The sequence below is a fragment of the Pelobates fuscus genome, chromosome 5 (assembly GCF_036172605.1).
Source record: "Pelobates fuscus isolate aPelFus1 chromosome 5, aPelFus1.pri, whole genome shotgun sequence".
NCBI classification, from domain to species: Eukaryota; Metazoa; Chordata; class Amphibia; order Anura; family Pelobatidae; genus Pelobates; species Pelobates fuscus.
Window position 1 is genome coordinate 261,384,449 of NC_086321.1, and position 22,496 is coordinate 261,406,944.

Below are 22,496 nucleotides of genomic sequence, written 5' to 3' on the forward strand. Positions count from 1 at the left end.
GCTTTTTAACCAAACGAACAATTGTTCTCAATGTCTGGATACCTTTTCTTTAATGATTATATTTTCCTCATCTATCATTTAATATTTGATATAGAATGTGTATTTCAAACAAAATAAAAATATGCCATACTCTCAAAAAAAAAATATTTATAGAACATTTTGGTTATAGAAGCATAAAGAAAAGTCCACAGTATCTTGTAGGAAAGCACACTCTCCTCCTTATATTCCCTAAATGTAAAGCTTCCCAAATCTAACTTCCCATGACACTAAAGACTTCCTTAAACGAACTTCCCCAAACCCATAACATTATCCTAACCTTCCTATAACCATTAACTTATCTTATAACAAGGTTACACATTTATCAGTTGTTACAAATATTATATACATATATAGTTCACCTTTAAAATGTTGAGTTTTAATGCTGACATCACTATAGGGAAACAGAAATGTCACATAATTCATGAATTCAAAGAACCCATTGGCATTACAAGACTGTTTATAGACTGCTAATTGGACTTTACGTTACTACATTTACTTGCTTTTGCAACAATGTGAATTTAGTATTATTAGTAAGAATACCTAAAACCACCCCTTATTAAGCTACTTTGAATTGTTTCAGTATATAATTTATATGTCTACAATTGCTGAAGCTTTGCAAAGACATACACAAGTTCAAAATATTGTCACGTCATCACTAGAATGGAATAATAAATCCACATTTTGTAGAGGCAGAGTTCTCCAACATTCACTACTGGAAACAAAAGAGGTGAAGGTCCTTGCTCTTCCACTCATCCTACATTGCGTTCATTACCACAGTATTAAATCAAGATGTAGAATTTGGCTGCCTTCAATGCAAAGCTTATGTAAATTCTAGTTATACACAAGTGTTTCATGCAAGAAGTCTGTTGGTTCTTGGCTAGGCTTCCACACTCTACATTGGTAAAGTCTTAGCATCTGCATTAAAAATATCAGTGATTTATATGGCAGACACTTCCTGAATAGACATGCTTCTTGACTAAATGTCAGTACATATAGACTGGGAATGAATGAGGAATCCAGTTGTATGACATATCATTGGCGCTAAACATGGAATTATGTCTGGAGTGCTGAAATATGGTACCAGGGGAAATCAGGAGGTTACTAAGTTTAGCAAAAGGCATGTGTTTAATATGAGTCAATATAAATATTTTAAAAGGAACAGAAGGAGCTGTTTTAACTTGTTTTGACAAATGCAGAGTTTTTCGAGATGAACATATGGCAACGCAGTGATATAATATAAATCCAAACACGGGTTAGGAACAGTTCACACATAACAAGAGAATTTTAAGATATTCCTGTCTTTCAGTTGCTGAAATTAATATTCATGTTGAGTGGAAGTAAATCAGTTTCATTTAGATTACAAATGTAGATAAACAAGAACAGAAGAAGTACCAGAAGCATATCTGTGCAACCCAATGTAACCATGAGACTCTGGGTATTTTCCAGAACATCAGGTTGACATGCTAAATTCTCAGCATCACACAAATGCAAGAGTCATAAGGAAGCAATGATACTCTAGCTTAACAGCTGGTGTTCGTCTCCTACTTGTAAAATTATCTTGTTAAATACAGAGGATCCAGTTATCACACTCTGCATGCCTTGGCTTGGTAGGGATTCAAGAATCAAGATAACGTGTTCAGAACTGTGGTCACTTACTGGGCATACACTTGGTTTCTTAGAACTCAAGGCTTTCTTTTTTCAAGATTCTCAGGGATTACTGATAAAAATGTTCAGGTATCATAGAGCATATTACAGAACCAATTATAGAGGACAAGAGATTAGTGATTAAAATTTAAGAAGTACAGTTTTTTACCTTGCTTGAAAGACTCGTCCAAACGCCCCTTCTCCGATGTCTCTCACATACTCAATGTTATTTCTTGGATACTCAAGGCTTAGGAGTTTAGGATTTAAAAGAAGTGGCAGTCGTTGATACATAGGGTTAGGATGTAACCTGTCGAGTAAAAGCTCTGATGGCAGAGCAGTTAGGGTCGGTGCAGCAGCCTCCCTGCAATAGGTAAATCACCGTTAGCATAAAACCATAGTGATTTACGTTAAAGTTTATCAAACTTTAAAGCCCCCCCTCCCCATGTGACGGTTGGCTCTACAATTTCCTACTGAATACCATAATGAGAAAAAATACACTCCTGATTCTCAAACCCAATTCTTCCTGATTATAATGTTATTACTAATAATACCAATATTGTTTTTTACAGTCATGCATGACTTGATTTGCAAAAACAACAATGAAAGAGAATGTTTGTTATTTTTGACAGCACAACCTCTGTTTGTTAAATTTGTTAAATATTATATATTTATTCTTGTAACTGTTAAAAAAAGAACTCCCAGATGATGTGTATGAAATCCCATTTCCTCAAGTTTAAATGGCTTAAACTTATTTTCTGCAGACTTGTATTAAAGGACAGGTTACCATATAAATGTTTGTACTTTAAATATGTCTATAAATGTTTGTAAATATTGGCAACATGTTATCTTATCTCCTCTATCATTTCTAATTTTTTAGCAAGTGCTGGCCAGCCACTACATAATTAACCCTCACACTGTCACAGTATTTGAACTATTTGCAGCTTGCAGGCCCAGAATTGAAGCATTCAGTCTGGATTTCAGCCTTTGGGGACATTCAGTCTGGATGAAATCCCAACCAAATTCAGGACTTTTCAGGTCCTGCGCATCCGCACATTGATGGATAGTTTTACCCCATTTGTGAATAACCCTGTATTAATACCAAACAATGGGATGTACCTAAGTATTTCTGTTTCACCATATACCACCTCTACTACATCAACAGTAATGGCTGTTTATGTTTGAAAACAGTAGGGTGCTAGACTCTAACTTCTGAAGTATTATTCCACCCCCCCCCCCCTATATGTATAAATAAGGCAAACAAAAAAAACCCCTCATAATTCTACCCATAATCCAGCCCCTAATCAGACTCATAATCCTATCCATAATCCAATCCGTAATCCTATCCATAATCCAACTCCTAATCCTGTCCCTAATCCCTCTATTTAATCCCATCCTTTTATCCTACCTCAGAGGGATTCACTCTGCTAATGTCAGTTCACACAGTACAGAGTGCTCTGTACTGTGTGCTTACAGCATGAGAAGAAAATGTCTCTCTCTGCTGCAACTCCTGCACACTGTGATTTGTGCAGGAAGGGTATTTTCATCTGTCAATCTGTCAACTGCCTGTCAACAAATGTGGTCCCAGGTGACAAAGAGGTCCCGCATCCAATGATACCTGGTACTTTTAACGAATGATGGTCTATGTCGCAAATGGGCATTAATGTCCTGCACTGCTTGATGGCATAGTCCATCATGCACCACTTAAATGGTTAAACACACTATGTATTTGCCCTGCATATCTTATCTCTTTGCCATGATCTGTAAAGTGGTGTGATTTGTGTATTTCATTACTAGACAGTCTTTTGTTCATGTATAGAACTGATACTAAATTTTTTTTGTTTGATACCCTAAAATATTGTTAACTGCCTGCTATATAGTATATTACTGATTCAAATTATTTAATGCATTCTAAAATAAAAATACTAGCACGGAAAGAAGAGATCACAAAACATGACTACACACAGTACATTTAAGCTAACACTTGGTAGGCTTGTTTTTAGATTGACACAACCTAGAACTTCACAGCTGTTCACTGTTACAGGTGATGTATGTTCATCCTGTATAAATAAGAAGCATCATATATATAATATATATACATATATATATATACACACAAGGAGTAATAGGAGCACTCATAGGGCTATCTTTCCAGTGATTCTTTTATTGTGGTATCATATTTTCATATTATATAGGGGTCGAAACGTTGATCGAATTTTTTTGAACAATATATGATACCACAATAAAAGAATCACTGGAAAGAAAGTCCTATGAGTGCTCCTATTACTACGCTGGGCTTGCACCAGGACAAGATTTGGTTAGTCTACAACGCTGGAGGGTAAGTGCCAAGAAAATCCTGTTTATATATATATATATATATATATTCCAATTTATAAATCTATTGCCTGTGGATACAAGAAAAAATAAAAATAAAAATCACTTCCTTAATGAGTCACTTCTCGAGAAATTACACCACTGAATATAACATGAAAACCACCTACAGCTTGCATTAACATTTTTACATGAGATTCTCCAATTTATTTTCAATTTATATTTAAGATTTAATAAACAACATTATAACCTACTTCAGACAAGGCAATGTGAAGGCAAGTATTGCAAAAGAAGAGGAAAAATAGAAAAATGTCTTAATTGTTACTCTTCTATGTATGCTTTCTCTATGCTGACTGCCAGTTAAAGGACCAAGCTTTTAATATTGCTTGACATGGAACTAAAATGGAGGCACCCAACTGCCTGATAAAGAGGCATGACTTTCTAGATGTAATATTTTTTTCACATTTGACAAATGAATATTTGTTAAATATAGGAATAAGTAAATTTAATATTAAATAATCCTGAAAAGTGTCAGTTCCCCTTTAATAAGTGATCACTGAGTATGTCCTTTACCATTTCAAAGAGACGATAAAACCTCACCTGTTTTTGTTTTTCAATTTCTTTTGTCTGCGGCAGCAAAAAACTGCAACAATCAACACTAATGTCAAAGCTCCAAAGCTGCAGATGGCGGATATTATGATAATCATTGAGTGAGTTGAAGAAAAGAAAGAAGATGAGGAAGGCATAATGGGGGATTCAAACACCGTTTTAATTGTCGCAGGTAAATTTGCAGCACCTGAAATACATCAATAAAATAAAGTGAGTTAGGTTCATACTGAGCTATTGTCAAAATATTGTAAAATACTATTGAAATTATTTGATATTAAAAGACCAAAGATAAGTTGCACATTAATATATGCTTTTTTTCTACAAAGTAATGCAATGAAAGATCATATTAGCAATTTTGTGACTTCATAATTACAGTCATATTATAATAGACTGCTGGAGCATGATCTATAAGCTAAAGTTGTTTTGGTGACTGTAGTGTCCCTTTAAGGATCTGCTGCTAATGTCTTGGTGCCAGATACCACAAGACACGTTCAGAGGTCTTATGGAGTCCATGCCTTGACGCATCAGAGCTGTTTTGGCAACACTAGGGAGACCTACATCATTTTAGGCAGGTTGTTTTAATGTTGTGGCTGATAAGTGTATACGATAGCTATGTGGCTTATTTTACCACCCCATGTTAAAAAAAAATTAATCTCTTTTTTTTTACACTTTAACCCTCGTGTCTATATGTGCGCATGTGCATTTTTCAAACCCTCTGAATTATGTCTACACTGGAGTCTTCCTTTATCCTCCTGCATTGTTCAGATTGCACCTCACAACCATAAAGCCTCCTACTCACAATAACGGCTCCCTTGAGAAGTTCACCAATGACCAGATTTACATGTCAGATGCCTGTAGACACAACATATAGAGGCACCCCTTCTCCCTAAAATAAGGCTGATAAAGTAAATGCATGTATGTACATATTTCTGCTCTGTTTGTAATGTAATGTGTTTTAATTAGTGAATATAGTGGGTGTATGCAGCTGTGTTGATACAGTGTTATAAATAATGTTATAAGTCGTTAGGGTAAAGGGGGGTGTAACATAGGGAGAGAGGTTAATTTCAGAGTTAGATTACATAGGTTGTTTAGTGTTAAGAACATTGATATATTGGAAGGCATTACAGTTGTAATATAAAGGCTGTTTAAGGAGGAATTAGTTTAGGACATGAGTTGGTAAACATTTATTGTTGGGGTACAGGAGGTGTTTAGTGTTTAAAGGCAAACATAGGATTAACGTAAAGGGTTTATTTTCAGGTTTAGGATTTGAGTGCCACCCTCCTATGACTTCTGTAGACCAGTCAGATTAATGATATTAGAGCTGCAGGAGTGGTTGTACAGTGTGCATCACTTAGACCTTCCTATACTCCTCGTGCGAGGTTGCTAGTGGGCAGACAGAAAGTGATACTTTCCTCAAGCCTCACAAACAGGCACTGTTCCTGCAGCTCTGCTATTAATGATAACTGGACTACAGAGGACACTGGTCAAGGCTCCTGGTACTTACCTCTACCCCATATGTAAAATATCCTTATAATTATTAACCCCTTAAGGACAGAGCTTCGGAAGCTTGTCTTTCACTTTATGACAACGGCATTTTTTGCATTTTTTGCTGTTTGCGTTCAACTGCAATTTGCATTTGACTAATTTATTGCACTGACGCATATTATATACCGTTTTTTAAAGGACAGAAAGGGCTTTAATTTGATGTAACATATATATATATATATATATATATATATATATATATATATATATATATATACATGCTTATTTATTATAAAAAAAATACAGAAAAATGCAAAAAAAATGAAAAATTTAGTTTTTTTTTCCAGTTTTTGCAATAATAATGTGTGCCTAATTAGTGCAGGTTAAGGAAAGTAATTAAAAATAAATTAATTTAGTTGTTCTGATTTACAGAATATATAATGTATCTGGGATTTTAAGCTTTTTTGGTAGTTACAGGTCACAAAGCACAAGGAGTAAAACAAACTTTTAATGTGGAGCGATTTTAGAATTTGGTATGTTTGTCTTGTAAGCTTAATAGCCATAAAAGAAAACAAAATTGCCACACAAAAGTATATATTTATATAAAGTAGACACCACAGGCTATTTACCTAAGGTTGTTTTGACACTTTCTACGTAGCCATTTTACCGCCAACCTCTGCTAAATATTGGAGTAAAATTTAGTTTTTTGGGGGTTTTCGCACACAAACGTATAACAAAGAACTTCTTATGTGTATTTTGTAAAGTTGGTATGTGCTATTCCTGTACAAAGTTTTATTATGTGTTCAGTTACTTCTGCTGAGTACAACGGTACCCCCATTGTATGTCTTTGGCACTATTTCGTGAAGCTACAGTGCCATATAGGAGACCTGTCCTTTTCAGTATTCACAGTAGAATTTTGAGAGACGGATTTAATCAGCCTATGCTTCCATTTGGGGTATTATAACAGTTTGACTGTTCAAAAAAAAACCACAAAGGCCTACCATTTGTAAAAGTAGACACTCCAGGGTATCTCATAAGGTGCATATTGTGCCTTAACATGCCCCCATTTTTTTACCATTACATGCCAAAGTATGGGGTAAAAAATAATTTTGTGCATTTTTTACATACGGATTGCATTTTTGCTGGGCATTTTGTATATTTCATATGTGCCACTAAGTTCAATCCCCCCAAATTATGCTCAGCTAAGTCTTCTGAGTAAAAGGACACCCCCATTGTATGTCTATGGCACTATTTCGTGAAGCTACAGTGCCATACAGGAGACCTGTCCTTTTCAGTATTCACAGTAGAATTTTGAGAGACGGATTTAATGAGCCTATGCTTCCATTTGGGGTATTATAACAGTTTGACTGTTCAAAAACACCCCACAAAGGCCTACCATTTGTAAAAGTAGACACTCCAGGGTATCTTATAAGGTGCATATTGTGCCTTAACATGCCCCCATTTTTTTACCATTACATGCCAAAGTATGTGGTAAAAAATAATTTTGTGCATTTTTTACATACGGATTGCATTTTTGCTGGGCATTTTGTATATTTCATGTGTGCCACTAAGTTCAAACCCCCCAAATTATGCTCAGCTAAGTCTTCTGAGTAAAAGGACACCCCCATTGTATGTCTATGGCACTATTTTGTGAAGCTACAGTGCCATATAGGAGACCAAGCCATATCAGTTTTTACCGAACTTTGAATTTTGACCCCGGGCCTATGTGCAATTTCCAAGCATCTTCGCAGGTTTTAAATTCAAACTACCCCACAAAGGCCTACCATTTCTTAAAGTAGACAACCCAGGGTATTTCAAAAGGCATATTTTGAACCTTAGCGTGGGATTATTTTTCCGCTAGCGTGTACCAGGTGTAGTGGTAATAAGCGTTTTTTTCTGCCTTTTTGACACACAAAGTGAGTTTGCACAGTATATTTTGCAAACCATATGTGTACTACCACTGTATAATACTTCATATGTTGCTCAGCTATGTCTGCTGAGTACAAAAATACCCCCGTATGTACCTTTTCCAGGTATATGTGGACATCGGAGGGGCACATTTGGGACACAGCCATTCAATTTTTTTTTCAAACTTTAAATTTTTACGCTGTGCCCATGTCCCATTTTAGAGTATTTTACCAGGCTATATAATCCAAATACCCCATAAAGCCATACCATTTCTTAAAGAAGACATCCCAGGGTATTTCAAAAGGCATATTTTGAACCTTGGCGTGGGATCAATTTTCCGCTAGCTTGTACCAGGTGTAGTGGTAATAAGCGTTTTTTCTGCCTTTTTGACACACAAAGTGAGTTTGCACAGTATATTTTGCAAACCTTATGTGTACTACCACTGTATAATACTTCATATGTTGCTCAGCTATGTCTGCTGAGTACAAAAATACCCCCGTATGTACCTTTGCCAGGTATATGTGGACATCGGAGGGGCACATTTGGGACACAGCCATTCCATTTTTTTTTCAAACTTAAAATTTTTACGCTGTGCCCATGTCCCATTTTAGAGTATTTTACCAGGCTATATAAACCAAATACCCCATAAAGCCATACCATTTCTTAAATAAGACATCCCAGGGTATTTCAAAAGGCATATTTTGAACCTTAGCGTGGGATCATTTTTCCGCTAGCTTGTACCAGGTCTAGTGGTAATGAGCGTTATTAAATGTATTTTTTTACTTTTTAAAACTTTTTTTACTTTTTAAAACTATTTTTTAAACTTTTGTTTTGATTATTCATTTTTTTAAAGTTTCCTAAACTTTCGTAAAACTTTTTTTTACAGATTTAAAATTTTTCTAAGCTTTTTTTTACGTTAACCCCTAACTAGCAGTAAGCAGCACTAACAGTAAATTCCCCATTTTCCCATAACTCCCACCCACCCCACCTAGCAAAATATTTAATTATACAATATTTAAATTAGTTAATTAAATAAATTTAACCCCTGAGGGTTAAAAAATAAATAAAAGTTAATCGTCAGGGGTTAAAAAAAAAATTAGATCACAGTATAATACTGTGATCTGTATTTTGATCACTGTAGGCAGTGATCGACTGGCAGGGAAGGGGTTAATTTTTATTTGGACTGGGTAAAGGGTTTATTTTTTTTTATTTTTTACTTAAACGTTATTAAAACTTTTTTTGAACTTAATTTTTTAACTTTTTAAAGCTTATTTTTAAACTTTTTTTAACGATAACCCCTAGTTAGCCTAATACTAAATCCCCCAATTCCCCACTAACTTCCACCCTCCCCAGCTAGCTAAATTTATAATTTTAAAATATTTAAATTAATTAATAAAATAAATTTAACCCCTGAGCGTTAAAAAAAATAATAATTAACCCTCAGGGGTTAAAAAAAAATCAGATCATAGTAAAATGTAATCCCTGCCAATTGATCACTGTAGTCAGTGATCAATTGGCAGGGAAGGGGTTAATTTTTTATTAAAATGGGTAAAGGGGGGGTAAAGGGGGGTGGGATTTTAATTTTACTTTATTTTTTTGTCACCAGGGGGCAGGATCAACACTGATCCGTCTCCATGCACTTCACACTGAACCCGGAAGTGCAGGGAGGTGGAGGTGAGTATACATAGCACATGTGCCCGCTCAGACATGCTGTCAGAGCGGGCACATGTACTGGGACAGCCCGATCCGGTGCTCCCGGTCTGCCTCTAATGCAGAGGCAGACCGGAGCACCATTAACCCCACGATCGCCGCGATTGCGGCGATCTGGGGTTAATTTTAACGGGTGACGGACGAGGTCCGTCACTCGTCATTAACGCATTCCCCTGAGTGACGGACCTCGTCCGTCACTCGTCGTTAAGGGGTTAAAGCTTGTGTTTATGTTATTTAAATTCAAAGTTATTTTGGGCCACATTCTGCAGCAGGACACATGTTAGACTTACAATAAAAATGCAATAAGTAATTGTGTGATAATAGGAAAATAAAATATTACTTGTCCCGCACGATGCTATGTTGCAGTATTCCCATCGTACATTCGGATCCATTGTATAACACCAGGGGCGCTCACTTTCTCCTCCAGGGTTTCTGCAATAATTTTCAGACCGAGGCAGCTCTGGGAAAACCTCAGGTAAGCGTCTGTGTAGATGGGGCAGCTACCACAAAACAATAAAGATTGTTTAGGAATGACCACAACCTGACATATTGATAACAGAAATATATCATAACAACTGTAAAATAATTGATACCAGGAAGAACAGATATGCACATATTTCTATATTAGTTGATGTAATGGGCTCCTCACCTAGTGCCTGTAATATCAAACCTGAGCTGTTAAGCTAAAATAATAATGTGAAGGAAGAAAAGTAAAAATTAAAAATGATAACTATGTTGGTGCAAATAATAAATGGTGATGAAATAGAGCAAGCACTTGGACAAGGAGAATAAGTGGAGACTGAAAAGCACAATAAGCTTATTGGGAGTCTGGAATAAATGTGGCTGATGAAGTGTTTTAGGGTGTTAAGAGCATGTCTCCTGTAAAAGTCTCATGCCTCTTGTAAAATTGCAGAGTCTGCCTGCCTGTCTATCTTTTCCTACAAATATTATACCAAGGTAAACAAATTACCTTTAATAGTGTAGCGGACCACGGGTAACCCGACTAGTTACGTCCCCTAATTCCTTCCTTCAGCCACTCTGGAACCAGTAAAACACACATACATCCATTCCCCCATTAACCAGACAAAACATAGTTCTGGTAGTCAACTGACTTTACTAGACATAGCACACACATTTTAAGCCCCCCAATGGCCTCATTTACATACAATGGGGTCTGACAATAGCAAGGATCTGATGGTAGATTGAGGAGGGACAAAGCAGTTAGTTTAAACTGGTCTAGCAGTGTCTCTGGGACAAAGCTTTGAATGAGGAAACAATAGGACAAGAAAAAAGGGAAGGGGGAGAGGCACAGACAAGCAATACATTCAACATACCCTGCACCAATAATGGGCACAGGGTGACCAAAATACAACAGGAATCTGTTAACCCACACATAGTTGGTTCGGTAAACGAACAGTGGGGTGTAAGGAGAGCCAAACAAAAGGGAATAAAAGTGTAGCTAGAGCATCCATTCCGCTATAAATAGTCTAATGGAATTGGTAAGCATGTGTATCATCAGTGCAAATAAAAAATTACCCAGTTTCTCACACAATAATTAGCAGTACACATGCAGCTGCACATTATCTAATTGTTTCACTAAAAAAACAAACAAAAAAACTATTACACAGGTTTGTTTATATCTCAGTCCAGCATCTCAAGACTTAATTATGTTTTTACTTAATTATGTTTTCTGATTCAACCAAATAAAACAAAAGTGTGTACAGAAAAATAATCATGGCCTTTGAACTACACCTTTACTTGGATTAACTTTACAAGCATTGTTATGAAAACATCCACTGTTGATTTGAACAGATTATAACAATTTAAACTGATCTCTAAGGGTGGAAGAGAGGTTTAACCCCTTAAGGACCAAACTTCTGGAATAAAAGGGAAACATGACATGTCACACATGTCATGTGTCCTTAAGGGGTTAAATAAACGTTCAACTCTTGAATCATGCATACTCTAAACTGACTTGCTACACATACAGGGAGTATCGTGCATCATTATATCTATTTAACAACAAAGGTGTGGAATAGTGTAATAAATATGTATTACCTGTTGAATCCATTTTTGACAATGAATACCAGAAATTGTAGTATTAACATTTCCTTGGTAATGTCTTCCATTGCCTTTATAACATGTTTCTGGAAAAAAATAAATGTATAATATAAACAATATAACAATATATAAAATGTACACAGACACATATGATTGTGTTGATTTGGATGCCATCTAGAATGAACTTAACCGTTTTTCATAGCCACTTGATAGATTTACAAATTTACTTAATGGTGTAACCTGTCACCACTTATCTAACACACAACTCTTTTGCCATAATATTATTACAGAGGTCTGTGTTACACTTCTGTAACACCCATCTGCGATCCGTCTGTACTCTGCCCAATCTCTTCAATGATTTACCTGGCAAACCTCCTGCATGGCACCGACATGCTGTCTTCGTTGCCAGCATGCCCGCATCTGAATGCAGTGGCATCCATTCCTATACTCCCTAGCCAGTACCAGCAGTGGACAGCAGAAGAACTACTTGTGGAAGGTCTCTTTTGCTCTCTTGAAGGTCTCATGAAATCCGATTACATTTTTAAGGAGCAAATGTAGTTTTGGGCATGACAGATGTCATTTAGTACATTTTTAGTTTATCAGGTGCAAACCAGGAATCTAAACTGAAGTAGTTTAACTATAAAAAATGAATCGCCTACAAACAAAATAGGAGCAGAACAGAGAGGCCCTGACCAACTAGTATAAGGCAGTAAGGAGTTAACTTTTTACTTTAAAAGGATAATAGAAAAAAACTAATAAATAAACTGAGACACTCCATATAAGATATGAAAGAAAATTTACAAAAGAGTGAAAGAACAAAGTGAAATAAAGTATAGTGATGTCGCAAACATAAAATTTTCGGTTCGCGAACGGCGAACGCGAACTTCCACAAATGTTCGCGAACGGGCGAACCGCCATAGACTTCAATGGGCAGGCGAATTTTAAAACCCACAGGGACTCTTTCTGCCACAATAGTGATGGAAAAGTTGTTTCAAGGGGACTAACACCTGGACTGTGGCATGCCGGAGGGGGATCCATGGAAAATTACATAGTTGATGCAGAGTCTGGTTTTAATCCATAAAGGGCATAAATCACCTAACATTCCTAAATTGTTTCTAATAACGTGCTTTAAAACATCAGGTATGATGTTGTATCGATCAGGTAGTGTAAGGGTTACGCCCGCTTCACAGTGACAGACCAAACTCCCCGTTTAACGCACCGCAAACAAACGCAAACAGTCCATTTGCGCAACCGCAAACTCCCCATTTGCACAAAGTTGGATACCAAGCTAGCCATGTCCCGTTCCTTGTCCTCACTGATGTCATTGAAGGTCTCTCTTCCTCCACCCAGGAAGCGGAAGATGGAAAAAGATGCTTGGTTGGTCCTCCTACTTCAAATTTGGGGCACTGCGCGTCCAATCTAATGTGCCACCAGATAGGAGTGGTGTGTTAAGTAGTACTATTCCTATCAGTTTAATCCCTGTTACGTCCCCTATCAGGGGACGTGTATATAAGGCATCGATTTTAGGAAGCGGGAGATGGAAAAAGATGCTTGGTCGGTCCTCCTACTTCAAATTTGGGGCACTGCGCTTGCAATCTAATGTGCCACCAGATAGGAGTGGTGTGTTAAGTAGTACTATTCCTATCAGTTTAATCCCTGTTACGTCCCCTATCAGGGGACGTGGATATAAGGCATCGATTTTAGGAAGCAAGAGATGGAAAAAGATGCTTGGTCGGTCCTCCTACTTCAAATTTGGGGCACTGCGCTTGCAATCTAATGTGCCACCAGATAGGAGTGGTGTGTTAAGTAGTACTATTCCTATCAGTTTAATCCCTGTTACGTCCCCTATCAGGGGACGTGGATATAAGGCATCGATTTTAGGAAGCGAGAGATGGAAAAAGATGCTTGGTCGGTCCTCCTACTTCAAATTTGGGGCACTGCGCGTGCAATCTAATGTGCCACCAGATAGGAGTGGTGTGTTAAGAATAGTACTATTCTTATCAGTTTAATCCCTGTTACGTCCCCTATCAAGGGACGTGTATATAAGGCATTGATTTTAGGAAGCGGGAGATGTAAAAAGATGCTTGGTCGGTCCTCCTACTTCAAATTTGGGGCACTGCGCGCGCAATCTAATGTGCCACCAGATAGGAGTGGTGTGTTAAGTAGTCCCCCTCATCAGGCCTTTTTTAGTCGACTGTATCGCCTACTGTCAGTCCCTTCGGGATCCATCCCTCATTCATCTTAATAAAGGTGAGGTAATCTAGACTTTTTTGACCTAGGCGACTTCTCTTCTCAGTGACAATACCTCGTGCTGCACTGAAGGTCCTTTCTGACAGGACACTTGAAGCGGGGCAGGCCAGAAGTTCTATCGCAAATTGGGATAGCTCAGGCCACAGGTCAAGCCTGCACACCCAGTAGTGAAGGGGTTCATCGCTCCTCAGAGTGTCGATATCTGCAGTTAAGGCGAGGTGGTCTGCTACCTGTCGGTCGAGTCGTTCTCTGAGGGTGGACCCCGAAGGGCTGTGGCGATGCGTAGGACTTAAAAAGCTCCGCATGTCCTCCATCAACAACACGTCTGTAAAGCGTCCTGTCCTTGCCGGCGTGGTCGTGGGAGGAGGAGGATTACTTTCACCTCTTCCCCTGTTAGATTCCGTTGTGCTGTGACATCACCCTTATACACTGTGTAAAGCATACTTTTGAATTGATTTTGGAACTGCTGCATCCTTTCCGACTTGCCGTAATTCGGTAACATTTCAGGCACTTTCTGCTTATACCGGGGGTCTAGTAGCGTGGACACCCAGTACAGGTCGTTCTCCTTCAGTCTTTTTATACGAGGGTTCCTCAACAGGCAGGAAAGCATGAAAGACCCCATTTGCACAAGGTTGGATGCCGAGCCACTCATGTCCTGTTCCTCGTCCTCAGTGATCTCTCTGAAGGTATGTTCTTCCCCCCAGCCACGTACAACACCACGGGTACCAGATAGGTGACAACGAGCACCCTGGGATGCCTGCTGTGGTTGGTCTTCCTCCTCCTCAAAGCCACATTCCTCCTCTGACTCATCTTCCTCACAATCCTCTTCCAGCGTTGCCGCAGGTCCAGCAAACGATGCTGATAAGGCTGTTTCTGGTGGTGATGGTGACCACAACTCTTCCTCTTCACGCTCATCTACAGCCTGATCCAGCACTCTTCGCAGGGCACGCTCCAGGAAGAAAACAAATGGTATGATGTCGTTGATGGTGCCTTCAGTGCGACTGACTAGGTTTGTCATCTCCTCAAAAGGACACATGAGCCTACAGGCATTGCGCATGAGCGTCCAGTAACGTGGCAAAAAAATTCCCAGCCCCGCAGAGGCTGTCCTAGCACCCCGGTCATACAAATACTCGTTAACAGCTTTTTCTTGTTGGAGCAGGCCGTCGAACATTAGGAGTGTTGAATTCCAACGTGTCGGGCTGTCGCAAATCAAGCGCCTCACTGGCATGTTGTTTCGCCGCTGGATATCGGAAAAGTGCGCCATGGCCATGTAGGAATGCCTGAAATGGCCACACACCTTCCTGGCCTGCTTAAGGACACTGAATACACTAGCCTAGCTATCAATTTCCCTATCAAATCAGCAGCAGCTACACTGTCCCTACTCTCACTAAGAATGCAGCTTCACAATGAATGTAAAATGGATGCTGTCCAGGAGGTGGGAGGGTCTGGGAGGGAGGGTCTGCTGCTGATTGGCTGGAATGTGTCTGCTGACTGTGAGGTACAGGGTCAAAGTTTACTCAATGATGACGAAATAGGGGGCGGACCGAACAGCGCATGTGTTCGCCATCCGTGGCGAACACGAACAAGCGATGTTCGCCAGGAACTATTCGCCAGCGAACAGTTCGGGACATCACTGATAAAGTATATACAATACTAATCTGAATACCGGAGGCATAACTAGAAACCACCAGGCCCCGGTACAAAAAGTGCCCAAGGCCTAATTGTCTGTGTCTAATTCTTCACACCCCCCTAACCATCTCACCCCCCCAGACCCTCCATGTGTCTCATTTCCCCCCAGCCCCTTCATGTATCTCATTCCCCCCCAGCCCCTCCATGTGTCTCATTTCCCCTCAAAGTCTCTCCATGTGTTTCATTTACTCCCCCCATAGCCCATTTATGTCTTATTTCCTCCTTCACTAAGCCCCTACATGTGTCCCATGCCCCTTCAGCCCCTCCATGTGTCTCAGTCCCTCTCCCATAGACCATCCATGTTGCATTCTCTCTCCCCCAGCCCCTCCATGTGTCTCTCCCCCTCCCCTCCAGTGAGCACATCCTGTCAGAGCGCCTCGACCATGCTACATATAGCGGCAGGAGGGGTGCAGCACAGCGGTAACTCTGCTGGTAACTCGCCAACTACGGACCCAGGCTGAACATATGCTTGCACCCATGACCGCAGGGGCTGCCACTGAGGCCGGGCCCCCTGGAGTGATGGGCCTGGTTGCAGCAGTAACCCCTGTGACCGTGGTAGGTACACCACACCACTACTGAATATATACAAGCTTTGTTCAATCTAGCACTGTGAAGGCAGGGTGTGTAGTCTGTTCAGGAAAACACAGCCTGAGATGCAGCACTATCAGTAAGTACCAAACTACCAGAGGTGCTATACACAGTGTCACCACATATGGCAGACTCTAGAACTGTCAGAGAATATCAGGCACACAGTATTATGTTACATTTTACCAATTGGAAGTTTGAGACAGTGGTATATATATGGCACAGACATAGATCTCTTATTAATCTTTGCTGCTTTAAGATCAGTTAAATTTTGCTTTCTGTAAGGCACAGGTACCAACGAAGGCACATTACAAATATTTTGTAAAACAGCTATATTATCAAACACACCTACTGCTAACATTTTATGTTCATTTATACTAAATATTACAGAGTTTTCTCTTTGGTTATCATCACTGTTTTTTTTTTGGGGTTTTTTTATCAGGCCCAGAGAATCGTTTAGTAAACTGTGCCCTGTATTCACTTTCCTTCAGGCTTCTTTGTTGGTAACTCCAGGGTATGCCTGGCAGCTGTATTGATACTTTTGTTGCTAGGGTCATTATGTAACATATCGTATCATAGATTCGCTATATGAATTCATATAATTTTCTGTCATTTGAAAAAAAATGCAGTATACAAAATTGCCCCTAAAATATAAAACATGTATATATCATACATTTGTATGATTAGGATGTGTTCAAAAATAAATTGGCATAAATAGGGTCACAACTAGGCCACATAGCTGTCTGTGCCTTTAGTTTGCAAATAAAGGCTTTGATTTTATATTTTTAGATAAGCTTTGCAAATAACTTAATATTGAAAAAAATATATTTAGATTGTTTATATATATATAAGCATATGCAAAAATATTAAATCAAGACCAAAATTGGCCATCAAAAATAAAAAAAGTTATGGGTGAGGACAAAGTGCAGGAGATCTCTACTAAATTGCCTTTAAAGGGACACTAAAGTCACCAGAACTATCAACTTAATATTTATTTATTCATAAAATATTTTACTAGGATTTCTCTCGTTTTCAAGTATGTCCTGGGTCCACAAAACATTGTATTGTAACAAAAGGATACAATATTACAAAAATACAGTATTCAAATAATATATATATATATATATATATATATATATATATATGTATGTATATATATATATATATATATATATATATATATATACACATATATACACACACATATATACACACACATATATACATTTAATACATAACAAGTAATAAATATATTTAACCATAACAGGAGCATTCTGTATTGAGGTATATTGCCACAGATCTCTTAAAAGATTTTAGATTGAATGAACAATTGTTTACATTACTTGCTAGTAGCATTTCTAGTGGCCGTCATTCAGTGATTGTGCAGAATTGACTTTCATCGTCTCCACATACTGCATGGAGGCGCTGAGCGTTCTTCATAGAGGTGCATTGATGCAATGTGTCTCTATGAGGACATGCTGATTGGCGCAGCTTGGCATTTTGCCACACATGCCCACTTGCCTCTCAATGCTTTCCTATAGGAATGCATTGGATTGGCTGAGATCATCAAACTTGATGATCTCAGCCAAGAAAGCGGAGCAAGGGTGCACTTTTAGACCTATAGTGTCAGGAATACATGCTTGTATTCCTGACACTATAGTGTTACTTTAATGATACATTACATTATGCGTCATGAAGTATTCACAGGCTTGAAAAGCAAATTTATATGGAATGTTGTTACATAATGCAAAAGCATCCAAACCCACTACAATCATATTTTTAAAGGACCACTATAGGCACCCAGACCACTTCAGCTTAATGAAGTGGTCTGGGTGCCAGGTCCAGCTAGGGTTAACCCTTTTTTCTATAAACATAGCAGTTTCATAGAAACTGCTAAGTTTATATTAGGGTCAATCCAGCCTCTAGTGGCTGTCTCATTGACAGCCGCTAGAGGCGCTTGCGTGCTTCTCACTGTGAAAATCACAGTGAAAAGACGCCAGCATCCATAGAAAAGCATTGTGAATGCTTTCCTATGAGACTGACTGAATGCGCGCGCGGCTCTTGCCGCGCATGTGCATTCAGCCGAGGAGGAGGAGAGGAGGTGGAGAGGAGGAGGAGAGCTCCCCGCCCGGCGCTGGAGAAAGAGGTAAGTTTAACCCCTTCCACCCCCTAGAGCCCGGCGGGAGGGGGACCCTGAGGGTGGGGGCACCCTCAGGGCACTATAGTGCCAGGAAAACAAGTATGTTTTCCTGGCACTATAGTGGTCCTTTAAGCTTAGAGAATGGGTGCTTGGTGTCCCTTATGTATGATGGAACATAAACCATTGCAGGTTAGTTTAAAAAAAATATATATATATTGTAATACTGAGAAATATGTGATGCACTTACTTGTTATATCGTCTTTATTTAACTCTGAAAATAAAGACAGAACAAATTAGAAATCAAAAGTAAATACAAGTTTCATGTCATACCTAAACCCAATATGGCCATGTCAATACAAAACATGCATTTACAAACAACAATAGGCAAATACACAATACCACCTTAAATTGAGTTTTCTCATATATTGTAATTTGAACCAGAAGGACACAGTTTATTGCTGTTGTGTTCTTGATCCATTTGTTTTTGTTTTTATTTTAGCATTATGTGGACAAAGTATGTACTGTAGACCCACATAAGAAAATAACGTTTTTTTTATTTTAATCATTTTAATACGTTACAAATTTGAACTGTTATATAGGAGCTCAGAAGGCCTTCCATATAGCTAAAAGATATTTGGACCGTTCATCTCATGATCCTTCGAACATACCATTTATTGTATGTAAACATAAATCCAGTGAGTCCAAGTATCTAGATTTTCATTTTTATTTCATGAAAGGGTGCATGACAAGATGATGTGGATGAAGTTCTGGTATGTGGAATACTAGGTATTGAGAGATTTTATAATATTAATGCAGAGGCATTCTGGATTTAAGATCCTTGCATGAAAAGGACTGCATGAAAAAGTTAAATCATATTTAAAAAAAACAAAAACAAATCTAAAGCATTCATTTCTGGTTACTACTGTGCTTTTCTGCACCTTTTCTGCATAGATGTTGCACCTACAATCTTGCATTAGTTGTTGGGCATCAACAGACAATGTGTGTTGCTGCTATACACTGTGTATCCAGTGCTTTTTATAGAGAAACATTTGATTGACTGATGGCAGCAAAAGATGTGCATGCACAGTGCATCCTCAATACTCCTCTGTGAGAAATATCTAATTGGGTAAAGTCATGCAGTAAAAAGTATTTTCAGGTGCTGGAATAAAGACAAGTTCAAGAGCTTTTTTTATTAATATATAATAAAAAAGAAACAACAAATTCTGCATTTTTTTAAATTAAAGTGTTCCTTTAAAAATGTTAAAAGTGTGTTTGTGAGGTCTAAAAAATATAATTCTATATAGAAATCTACTTCCACTAGCGTGGAACTGAGTGTGCCCATCTTGGCTCCCTGTCACTCATTGTTATATGCTCTGCCTTTTGCACCTGCCAGTCATCAGTGCACAGAACCAGAATAAAGACAAGAGTGGAGAAATAATAAGGGGGAGATTTATCAAAGTGTCACAGAAAGCTTTTTGCTTTTTTTTTTTTTTTTGGCATCTTTTGGCATTTTTTTCAGTACTTTATTTCAATGCAATTTATTAAATCTTTCAGATGTTTTTTTATCTTTTGCTTTGTTTGCACCCTGATTGTCATTTTCGAATGTACACCATTTTTTTCATAGATGCAATAGCAGTACAATTCTTTCACTCTAAAGTTTTTGGCCTCTTCTTAAATGGATAATCTTACGTAATATGGTGGCATTTAGGCACTAGGTGACACTTTTATAGATGTTTTTCTAGAGCAATTTGATTATTACAAACTGATTAGAGACTAAAGTCAATTTTCAGTACACTTTGATAAATCTTCCATATAAATGACAGGTCCACTCTAATACAGTACAATACAGTACAAAATAATAATAAGAATGAATGAGAGATATGCACTAAAGATTGAAACAAGATCTTGCACTACAGTGAGTAAAAGCGTCCGAGTTAGTTATTATATACTTCTATTTACTGAATGCATTAGAGTGCATAATATTTCCCATCTGACGTCTAAAGGCTAGCACAGAGCCTGGAACGATTTGTTTGATATATCACACAGAGTATCTTACCATCATAATTGTAGCCAAAATTTGATGTTAGTATATAAAGGGACACCATAGTCACCTGAACAACTTTAGCTTAATGAAGCAGTTCTGGTGTATAGATCATGCCCCTGCAGCTTCACTGCTCAATCCTCTGCCATTTAGGAGTTAAATCCCTTTGTTTATGAACCCTAGTCACACCTCCCTGCATGTGACTTGCACAGCCTTCCATAAACACTTCCTATAAAGAGAGCCCTATTTAGGCTTTCTTTATTGCACGTTCTGTTTAATTTAGATTTTCTTATCCCCTGCTATGTTAATAGCTTGCTAGACCCTGCAAGAGTCTCCTGTATGTAATTAAAGTTCAATTTAGAGATTGAGATACAATTATTTAAGGTAAATTACATCTGTTTGAAAGTGAAACCATTTTTTTTTCATGCAGGCTCTGTCAATCATAGCCAGGGGAGGTGTGGCTAGGGCTGCACAAACAGAAACAAAGTGATTTAACTCCTAAATGACTGTGAATTGAGCAGTGAAATTGCAGGGGAATGATATATACACTAAAACTGCATTATTTAGCTAAAGTAATTTAGGTGACTATAGTGTTCCTTAATATGTCAAATTAATCATTGTGAGTCAATATGATTGATCTTTTGGAATTATGATAATACATTGTCTTACCAAAATATGGAATTCGGGTGCAGACCTTAGGGCTGTTATGAATGCTAGGCAGTTTTTCACAATCAGGAAGCGCCAATAACATCAATCCATCTTTATAGATGGCTCTGTGTGGATTTTCTTCTGCTGATAGCCACTCTTTAAAACAGTAGAGATCTTTAACTGCAAGACAATGTTCCCTGGAAAACATTATGTAATGAAAGCAAACAGTCATAAAAATCCAATTCATTTTTATGTTTAATGTAGGCTATCAATACAAAATTCCATGGAAAGCCCTAACATAATTGCTCTTTGTAATCCTAATTAATGTAGATCAATAAATGACTGTCAGAAAAATATCTATAAGGGTTACATTGATATTTTGATTCGTGTTTAATTTGAAGTGTTGCGAGCTCTATCACGCTTATAACGATACATTTTTTAACACAAAAGGAGATATTTATCGAAGTCTTTAGTTAAAAAGACTAAAACGTGTTCTAAAATACTAAAAGTGGGACAAACACCATGTAAACCAATGGAACAGGAGGCATATTCTGTTGGAGATTCATCCACTTTAAGAAATTTCCCTCATTGTCTACATTTACATTGTACATGGAACTGTCAATTTTGGCACGACATATCTGCTAATTTGTTCTAGCTCGTTTTAAAATGACTTTCAGATTCTATATAGTTTTTTTTAATGTTTATACGCTTTGCCAATGCTGTAAACAGGTCAGGGCTGACAACTTTTAGCTTGAAGGCAAGTATAGATGGCGGCTGCAGGAGTTTCAAGATACGCAATCATATATCCCTGTAACTTCCATCGCTATGGTATACCTTGTATGTAGGTTGCAAAAAACAAATGATGGTCCAGGCACTAAAGGTAAATCCAATGAGCAGGTTTATTGGAGCAGATGAAAAGTAAATTTTCGTCCCACAACAGGACCTTTGACAGTGCTTGACAAAGACCCTCTTGTGTGCCGAAATGTTGCTTTTCATCAGCTTCAATAAACCTGCTCACTGGATTTACCTTGATTGCCTGGACCATTATTTATTTTTTACAAATTACATTGTGATGATTGGCCAACCACAGCTCGGGTTGCATCCTGGGATCCAGAAGAGTGCGGTATCCTTTATGGTAATTACCCTGTATGTAGGAACATTTACAGAGAAATGTTCATGCCTAAGAAACAGACTCTGTTTTACACTGGTTTTATTACCATCCCCAACAACCAGCATTCACTTTAATTTTCCAACAATTCTCTCTTTAGTCAAGAACCCTGAATGAATACTGATATTTATGTTTAATGAATGTGTGTCTGTGAATGAATATGTGCTTTTAAAATTATGTGTTATTATGAC

General features: G+C 38.1%; 1 protein-coding gene across 1 annotated transcript in view; it reads right to left on the bottom strand.

The window, feature by feature from the left end:
- The window catches only part of MUSK (muscle associated receptor tyrosine kinase), a 200,114-nt gene that overhangs the window by 22,396 nt on the left and 155,222 nt on the right, over positions 1 to 22,496 (bottom strand). The window contains exons 10-15 of the mRNA XM_063455267.1: positions 21,159 to 21,334; positions 18,696 to 18,719; positions 11,782 to 11,870; positions 10,064 to 10,223; positions 4,612 to 4,807; positions 1,853 to 2,044 (exon numbers count right to left, since the gene is read on the bottom strand). Coding sequence (XP_063311337.1) covers positions 1,853 to 2,044; positions 4,612 to 4,807; positions 10,064 to 10,223; positions 11,782 to 11,870; positions 18,696 to 18,719; positions 21,159 to 21,334 — 837 coding nt within the window. The remainder of the gene's footprint in view (positions 1 to 1,852; positions 2,045 to 4,611; positions 4,808 to 10,063; positions 10,224 to 11,781; positions 11,871 to 18,695; positions 18,720 to 21,158; positions 21,335 to 22,496) is intronic.